A 9572-nucleotide genomic window follows, 5' to 3' on the forward strand; every position below is an offset into this window, starting at 1 on the left:
AATGTGAGATTTATAATCGGTTAACCGGTTCAACCGAACCGTTTAACCGTGTACTGTTATAACCGATAATTTCGGTTAAAATTCTTATCGGTTCGGTATCGGTCAAGAAACCATTTAACCGAAAATTATCGGTTAATAACCGATAAGAGCCAAAACCGGACCGTTTTGACGGATACCCACCCCTATTAATAAGCATATATTTTTATACTGTTGTCAAACACTTTTTTTTTTTTAAAAAAATTTTAAATAATAATTTTTTTTTTTATATATATATATATATATATATATATATATATATATAAGTGTTGTTAATGAATAAAATAATTTGACGATTGTTTAATTTCCTCCCTGTTTTCTTTCCCTTGTTTCTCTTCCATATAAGTTGATCGATCTTTTTATTGAGTCTCCTCTTGCTACCCAAAACCCCAATGGCTTGAAGGTTTTTGAGATCTGTATGGTTTAGCAGAACTTTAAGAGATGTATGAAACTAATTAAATGCATAGGGATGAACAAGGTGTCTCTTTAACTCACTAAATAATGGTCTCAAGGTATATGAAAAATCATGAACTCTTATGTTTATATAGACTATGAGAAAAGACAGTATTTTGAGGCAACTAATTAAAACATTGAAAATGCAATTTTTAATGTTGGCGTTCGGAAGAACATTTATGCTTGATTATGATATTCTTCTCGATCGTTTGGATGAGGTCTGATTGAGTTTTGAGTTGGATTTGTGGATTGTGTCAAAAATTGTCAGTCCTACGTAACATCATTAGAAAAAAAAATAATAATAAGAAGCCCTTGGAAAAAAAGAAGAAGGAATAATTCATATCAGAACAAAAAAATGCCATTAAATACGGATGAAGCTTCTCATGCATTCAATTGACTTGAAATATCTCTCAGGAAACCACAAGTCCCAACAAATATTCAAGGAGGATTGGGAGATCTCATTTTATGTGATACGTATATTATGAGCTAAACTTGGCTACTTTATGACCACAAGATGCCAATGACCTACTCTAATATTAAATATCTAGTTTTTTTTTTTTTTTTTCAAATTTAAAAATCATTTTACTGGTGCAATGATGGTGACCCCTTATCGCGAAATTTCCCTTCAAGCGGATCGAGTAATTCTATAAGTTTCTCTTGTACTACTCTAAAAATAAAATAACTTTAAAATTATAATTTAATTAAAATTCAATAATAATCAATCATAAGTCCAATAATAATTTTAAAAGTAACGGAAGATGTTCAACTTGCTAAAAGATGTAGACACTTGGGGTTCCCTTCAATGGCGACACCCACTTGCTCTATGGTCACTTGGCCAGAGTTCTTACACATGTCCTGAGTCCTGACTTAGAGAACCATGGTATGAGAAAAAGTAGGTAGCACAACAACTAATGAAAGAAAAAGAAAGTACGGCCAAACTATTAAAGGGAAAGGAGATATCTTCTTTGGTTGAATTCAATTAGAGATAAATTGATCTCGTCATTTAGAAGGGTAGAGTTGTTATTTTATAATTTTTTTTTGACAATTTTGCCCTTCATTTAGAAAGGACCGAGAATTGTGCGTGATAGATCATGATATAATCCATTTGTCCAAACAAGTGCTTTAATTAGAAATCTTTATATTTATCTACTCCTACAATTAAGCAAAATAAATAGGCTCAATGGAAAGACTAATGCTAAAAAGTACCACTTTTTTTTTGAAATTCATCCGAAAAAAGTGATGCTACATGACACATTTGTAACATTAACAATGTGTCGTGTGGCATCACTTTTTCCGTATTATCAACTCATATCGAAAACTCTTCACAATTAAAGGGGATCATGCAATCTGAGGCAAAAAACAAAAATTGTAGGGATCCGAAGCTATATGCATCATATAAGATAAAAGTAAGACGTGGGCTGAGCTCAACTTATTTTCACATGCATATTAGCAATTTGATTTGGAGAGATCAATTAAACATGATTGGTTGAGAACAGCTTGTGATCCACAAACCATTGATGATCAAATTGAAGAAAACTCCACACGAAAAGAGGGACCAACAAAATAAAGTACTGCTCAACATGTAGATATATGAAAGGGAAATTAAGAGACAAATATATAGCAGGACAAGATGAGCTGTCAGCTAGCTAGCTTGTCTAAGCAAATATCTCTTCAATAGGCTTGGTCTCCAATTTGGCCTTCTCCAAATCCTTCTCCTTGGCCAGCTTCTTCAGCCTGGCAAGCTCAAGGTCCTTGCTCATCTTCCTCCTGTACATCTCTGCAAATGTAATGGGCTCTTCTAGCACTGCCTTCTCTCCCTCTCTGATCTTCAATGGATACACTGTTGCGTCTGGTGCTGGGTTCTGGAATGTGGCTATCGACAATCGGCTGTAGTTCGAGTTCACCACTGCTTGGTGATCCGCGTTCTTGAACCTCCCATTACTCAGAAACTGCTCACCAACAACAAATACAATTAATAAATTTAAAAATTTGCAATGTCGGTATCGGTGGACCGACGGTGAAACCCGTTTATTATATTAATTAACTTACATGACCATGATCTCCGAGATTGACGACGAAAGCTCCTTCAACAGGTTGAACGGTGATCCAGGTCTTCCCGCCATCCCTGGTGGCCTGGAGCCCACCCACCTGGTCCTGGAGCAAGAGAGTGATGGTGCCAGGGTCCGTGTGACGCTTCAGTCCGAGCGTGAGGTCAGGCTGTGGACATTTTGGATAGTAATTGACCACAACCTTTTGGTCCATGTCCACGCACGCCTTGGTCAACGCTTCCTTCTCCAATCCCATGGCTTCCGATAGCACCTCCAAGAGCTTGCAGGCCAATCCCATCAGTCTGTCACTGTACTGCTCCGTCACCGCTCTCCACCCCTCCGGCTTGTCCGGCCACCTCGAATAATCTCGGGTCCTAATTGGGTACGAAAAATATGTCACTATTTCACGCCAATCTTGCACAGCTTCTCCCTGATTAAACGATTAAATTTATTAATATTTGTTAATGTTGGAAAATTAAAAATAATAAATTTAATATTATAACATAAAGATGAAATAAAAAGGGGGGTTAGTTGAAGGCTTACTTGTAGATGGCTAGAGACAATAAAGCCGCCCTTCTTGCCACCGGACATGTCAAAGCGGAGCTTTTCGTCAGGAGGCAAAGCGAAGAAGTCTCGGGCAAGGCGTGTCATGTCGGAAATGAGGGTGGCATCGACGCCATGGTCGACAACCTGGAAAACACCCCAGTCCTCGCAGGCATCCACAATTTTCTTGCATATCTCGGCTCTCCTGCCTTCGGCTTCATCGATTCCGGCAAGCGAGATGATGGGGATATCACTGCTGAATTCGTTGTAGGCAACTTTTGGACGCTCATCCTCGTCACGAACGAAGCTGGATTGAAGGGTCTTCTCCTCCGACAGAGCCGTGAGAGTTGTAGGCGCCATCGGGGGTTGTTTGCTGCGGTTTCTGGTTTAAATTGGGACGCTTTGAGAGTGAAGATGATGATGAGAGGGATAGATCGATTTAATGCGGTATTGGCGGGTTGGTTTGTGGTGAAAAAAGGGTGTGATATATAAGCCGAGGGTGTGAGGGTTTGGCAGTTCCAACTACCTCCGATGCTCGTGAGGGACTCTACTCACATGCATATACCTACCAACCTATCCATTTCTCTTCCTTCTTCTCTTCCTTCTAGAAACTTGGCTACTTGTCCTTTTGACCTTTTTCTTTTGTGCTTTTCTTTTCTTATATATATCCAATATTATTCTACATGTTTTGTTTTTGACAATGCATATGTTTTCTTGATTTTATGTGAATATTGTTATAGAAAACAAAAAATGAGGGATTGGTCTGAGAAGTTTTTGTTTTTGCTTTTTTAATAAACAATAAGCACTTAAAATCAGGATAACATAAAAAAGAATGGTAGCATTTCTCTTTAATTTTTATAGATTTAATAATCCTACCTGATTAGTTTGTACTACTAAATTGAATTGAATGCCTTTACCTACCACATCAAAAGAATGGTAGCATTTCTCTTTATTTTTGTTCTCACTACCCACCTTCCCTACTAACGTTTTCAAACTCTTATACATCATATCTTGTCCCTTTTTTTTTTTCATCTTTGATGCCCCCATTTTTGTTTATGGAGATTGTTAAATCCAGATATCATGTTCCTTGAGCATCAATCGTAGGATACTTTTCTCATCAAATATCGTATTGGAGCTCCTCTTCTATGGCTACGGTCTATATTTCCTATTGTAGCTAATATGTTTTAATCTTGCTGTTATAGTAGGCATTTCTCTCAAAATTCATAACTTTTTTTTTTTTATTAAAAAAAAAAAAAAAAAACTGTCATTTTAGGTGGTCCCTTTCTTGTCATGCATGCAAAGAAGCTATTGACAGAGCTGGGGTAGGTTGAGGTAGGGCTTTGAACGCGGTTATCACTTTTAGGTAACTACATATGCATCCTTCTTTACATATGCATCATGGTTACTAACCGCAATTAGTACGATTTTTTCAAAAAAAAAATAATTAAATATAATTTTTTAATTTTAATAAAAATTTATTTTTTTAGTTAATTAATTATATGGACACGTGTTAAATTGTGATTAGTGCTGACATGGCTTTCTGTCAAATTTTGAACAAAATTTTGACGAAAAGACTATCTCTGTCTTTAGACAAACCAGATGGATCTTCTAAGATAAAAAATAGGGGTAAAAAAAACAAAAAAATGTTAAACCACAGAAGAAGAAGAAAAAACAGAAAAAAACTACAAAGGAGACATTGTTGCGCGCAGCACGTGGTTTGCACCACCTAATTGGTCTCATCTACATAACATGCACGTGCGCCCACCGCCCACCTACCCGTGTGTTAGTCTTCGACTCTTGCGTATCTTTCTAGTCAGAAAATTACCTTTTATTTTATTTGATACTAAAAATTGAAGTGTTGACCATATTTTGGTGTTTGCTTAGTTGCAGGTGAAAACGTTTTTTTTGGACCGATCAACTATTTTATTTTGAGTGATGATAAATATCATGAACAGTCATGCACGTTCATGTGATTTTAATATTTTAATATTTTAATTATAAAAAAAAAAATTTACACGGGCGTGCATGACCATTCATGCACACCCGGAGTGATGCATATCATCACTCTTTTATTTTTAACGACTCTCACTGACAGAGTGGCTATTTTGACACGTAATGGTAGTTGAGATATTTAAATACCGCTTGTAAACATTTGGTGGTAATAATTTGGAGGCCAAAGTATAATTTGTATCATATGCAAATAAATTCATATTATTACTCACATGTAAAATTTTTCTTTAAATATTTAAATAAACACAAATATATATAGTTTCTAAGTAGTAGCTTAATCAGTTAAAGACCATGCCTCATGAAATGGAAATTACTAATTTAAAGAGCAAGCTAATCATATTAGTACTACGGCTATGAAATAAATATGTTGAAAAATAGGACATTTATTTTGGTCCTAGCCTGAAGACAAAATAAGATAAGAAGATAACGTGAACTTGGAGTCAACTGCTACTATTGTCTTGTGGTCTTCTACAACTTGCTGGACTTGGTCTTTTTCATCTCAATATTATTTCAGAAAATTACATGTAATGTTTTCTAACTGTGTGATCGATTACAATTTACAATTGATGGCTTCCAAAAGAACATGATTTTTACTGCTTTGAAGATAATATACAGTTAATTAAGGAAAACTTAAGTATCTTCTAAATGTGGTAACTATTTAAATAATAAAATTTAAACTACTTGATTTTGTGGGAAAAATCCACTTAGGTCCTCTAAAGTTACACTCTATTGGCATTTAGGTTATGAACTTTAAAATGTAACACTTGGCTCTCTTAATTTTATTATTTCGTTACAAGTTATACTTTCTGTTAGACGTTAAAATGAATGAAGATATCACATGTGCTATTTTTATTATTATTATTTTTTATTCATTTTAACACCCGAGTTTAACAAATGGTGTAACTTGCAACAAAATAGAAGTTTGAGAGGATTAACTATTAAGTATTAATGAGGTGCAAATTCTATATTTTCCCCTTATTTTGAAATTAATAATTAAAATTTTAAAAACTAAACTTTAAATTATCCTAAAAAGAGATCCAGAGGTTATAAACCTTATTATTTTTTTATTTTTATTTTATATATATAGGGTTGAACCAAAGCCATCGGGCCAGTCCCCTCACCCAAGTCAAGGCCCATATGTTGCCCTGATGGCTAAAGAACCGTAAAATCCAAAACCGGAGGCAAGAAATAATATTCAAATAAAACCCTAACGGCTAGTTTGTTTTCATAATCGTGCGGATCGATGTTGCCTTAGCAGGCTGCAACGGTCATATTAACGTTTAAACTTTGAACCACGTCACGGAAACCTCTTTATAAGCACCCGTTCCTTCGCCCTAAAAGTATCTACTTTGTATTTCCTTCTGAATTCAGTTCTCGCATCCTCTATTTCTTTTTGCCCTAATCTTTCCGGTCAAATCCCGGCGAAAAAAGTCAGTTTTCCAGTGACCCACCCTTCTTGATTCAAATCCAATGGAGACCCCATCATCAGTCGGAAGAGTCACAAGGTCACAGGCCTCGGCTGCTTTAAACAGCGACAACAACAACAGCAGCATTCCCCTCTCAAGTGAGTGGTTTTCTCCTCTTTTTTCATTTAATCTAAACAATGATAGAACCAGAGGAAATGGGTTTATTCCATTTCTTGAATCGGTGGTTTTCCAAAAAAGAACCAAGAATTTGTTTCTTTGTTTTCTAAACAATCATAGATCGGTATTTAGGGAATTGGGTTTGTAATCATTTCTTGGTTTGATGATTTTTCAGGGAAGACTGAAGATTCTGGAAAGGTTCTCTCAAAATCGAGGCAAAGAAATGCGAAACAACAGCAAGATCGGTCTGTGCTGATCGATATAACGAATGATTCTCCGATAGTTGGGCTTGCGATGGGGAGTTTGGAGACCCCATCATCGGCCATAGCCAAGCAAAGGAGCAGTCGAGCCAAGAATAAGACTCCTGGGTCCGGAGAGGCCTTGCTAAGGGGTCAAGTCAAGACCCTCCTGCAGAGAGTGGAAGAGGAGGCCGAGCTTTCGAAGCTCTCACTAGAAAGCCGTACTGTTCTTCATCTCCAAGGGTTTGTCAACTCACCGACAGGACTTCTTGCCCCAACCCCGGCGAACACACCCCAGCTCTCGAATCTTTCCGGCAACATCAATGGTGGTTTGGCTTCGGTGGTGCCTTCTCCAGTTGTTGAAGAACAATTGATTTCTCAGGTAGATTTCCCAGGTCTCGATTGGTTTTGTAGAGTTAGAATTTCGTTTTGTTTCTGATTAGATCTTTATCTTATGTTTGCATATGTGAAATAGAGAATTTTACTGCTGGTTCTTGTTATATCTTGGTGGTCTTTTATCTTTACAAATCGAGATATAGTATAAAATCTCTCAATTCAATGATTTTCATTTTGTAACCCTAAAACTTTCTAGTCAATCTTGACAAATGGTAATCATATCTAGAATTTCATTTGGGTTCTGGTCAACCTTGTCAACTTATTTCATCTGGGGGGAATCTGGGAGTTTTAGGCATCTATTGAGACTTTCTGTTTGGTTCTAATCATTAATTGATCTGTGGATCTGATTTTTTATTTTTATTTTCCCACAACAGATTGATAATGAAAGATTTTTTTTTTTTTGTTTTTTTGTTTTTTTGTTTTTTTGATGAATATAATGAAAAGTTATTACTGGGTATATGTGATTCTAATAAAACTGCTTGGCAGGTGGTCAGTAACATCTTCGATGGAAAGAAGCTGGATTTTTCTGAGAAATCCGAAAGCTCTGAATCATCAGTCTCCTCTGTGCTGACTTACCAAGTACGAGAAGGAGGGAGTTATTCCAAAGAGAAGTCGTCTGCTGAAGATGATGATGCTTCTGTTTGGTCTATCCAGGTTAATGCAAGCACCCGTGACGAAGACGAGGAAGAAGTAATTGAAGGAGGAGGAGAAGAAGAAGACTACTATGATGAAGGCGGCGATGAAATTGAAGAAGAGGAGGATGATGGAGGATTGGTTGATGAACTGTGTGAGGGCATTGGCAAGATTTTTGTGGATGAGAAGAGAGAGGCTCCCAAGTTTGCTGGAAAGCACACAAGGTTTGTTTACGACAGTGATGATGAGCTTGTTGGAGCAGAAGAGGAGGGCGCAGAGAGTGAGGGTTCTGGCGGCATTTCGCCGAGTGTCTTGCGCTTGAAGGGCTTGCCCACACCAAAAGGGAAGCATCTGCGTTTTCCTGTGCAGGAAGAAGAGAACTGAAGTTCTTCTAATTGATGATGTTTGGTTGTCTCTCTTGACACCACCATCTTTGGGAAATTTTTCTAGCTTTTGTTCTTTTCTTTTCGTTTTGGGATTTGGGTGGGTAAAAAGTTCACTACGAAAGTGACTGACAGAGAAGCTTTTCCTGGCCACTTTATGGTCGAATGTTCAAATAATTGAATGAATGACAAGAAACTTTACTGCTTCCTATATATATATTTTTTTACTGCTAACTATAATTAGGCTTTCGAATTGCGTGCTCAGTTAACAAACAAAAATGGATCATATTCCGCCCAAGGAAATATATACAGTAAAAGAGAATATTGGGGGGATTTAATGCAGTTTTTGACGAAGTTGGGGAATTTAATGAAATTTTTGTTTGTAGACCAGCGATTAGAAATATTGGGGGGGTAGGCGGGTAGCAGTAGGACTTGTGCTACATTTACGAGATCTCTCCAAAACGGGGAAAGGATAGATAGGTGGGTGGAAATGGAAATGGAAATGCTGAATTCCACCCACAGGCAAGATCATGCGACAGTCGAAATTGTGGTAATGCTACTTTTTATATTCATTTTACTGACTAATGTGATGTACTTTTCATGTTAGTTACTAAAAAAAAAAAAATTAAAAAATTTTAAATGACTTTTCATGTCAGTTACTAAAGAAAAAAAAAAGGGAAACTTCTCTAAGCCCCCCTGAACTTTCGGTCGATTTGGCAGACCCCATGAACTTTCAAATTTCTCATTTTGAACCCCTGAACTTTCATTTGCTCTCACTTTGGAACCTTCTGTCAGTTTTCAACGTTAGATTTAACGGTTTGACTTTTTTATACCCATTATACCCCCACGTTTAAACTACACCGTTTTGGACTTCAAAATTACAACACTCACCCAGCCCAAAACGACGTCGTTTTGGGCATTAATTTTTTTTTTAAAAAGTAAAATATTAAAAAAAAAAAAAAGGGGGAGAAAGATCGGGGTGGTTGGAGCCACCCCCTGGCCGATTTGGGGGTGGCCGGACCACCCCCTTACCGGCCACCCTGTATGGGGGTTCGACCACCCCGATCTCTTTCTCCAGTTTTTTTTTTTTTTTTTTTTTTAAGAAAAAAAAAAATTAATGCCCAAAACGGTGTGGTTTTGGGCTGGGGTGTTTTTTATTTTTTATTTTTATTTTATTAATATTTTTCATTTTCATTTTTTTTTAAAAGAAAAAAAAAATTTTAATGCCCAAAACGGTATCGTTTTGGG

General features: G+C 36.7%; 2 protein-coding genes across 2 annotated transcripts; one reads left to right on the forward strand and one right to left on the reverse strand.

The window, feature by feature from the left end:
* Window positions 1-2046: 2046 nt before the first annotated feature.
* LOC132171639 (naringenin,2-oxoglutarate 3-dioxygenase) lies at window positions 2047-3547 on the reverse strand. Its single transcript, XM_059583010.1, has 3 exons — window positions 3081-3547; window positions 2539-2967; window positions 2047-2438 (listed from the first exon to the last, which is right to left on the reverse strand). Exons 1-3 carry the CDS (start codon window positions 3438-3440, stop codon window positions 2145-2147), a joined length of 1083 nt encoding a protein of 360 aa, XP_059438993.1. The 5' UTR covers window positions 3441-3547; the 3' UTR covers window positions 2047-2144.
* A 2875-nt stretch (window positions 3548-6422) lies between these two features.
* On the forward strand, window positions 6423-8537 carry LOC132171294 (uncharacterized). Its single transcript, XM_059582578.1, has 3 exons — window positions 6423-6654; window positions 6849-7294; window positions 7795-8537. Exons 1-3 carry the CDS (start codon window positions 6561-6563, stop codon window positions 8323-8325), a joined length of 1071 nt encoding a protein of 356 aa, XP_059438561.1. The 5' UTR covers window positions 6423-6560; the 3' UTR covers window positions 8326-8537.
* Window positions 8538-9572: the final 1035 nt, after the last annotated feature.

This window comes from Corylus avellana, chromosome ca2 (genome assembly GCF_901000735.1).
Source record: "Corylus avellana chromosome ca2, CavTom2PMs-1.0".
NCBI lineage: Eukaryota > Viridiplantae > Streptophyta > Magnoliopsida > Fagales > Betulaceae > Corylus > Corylus avellana.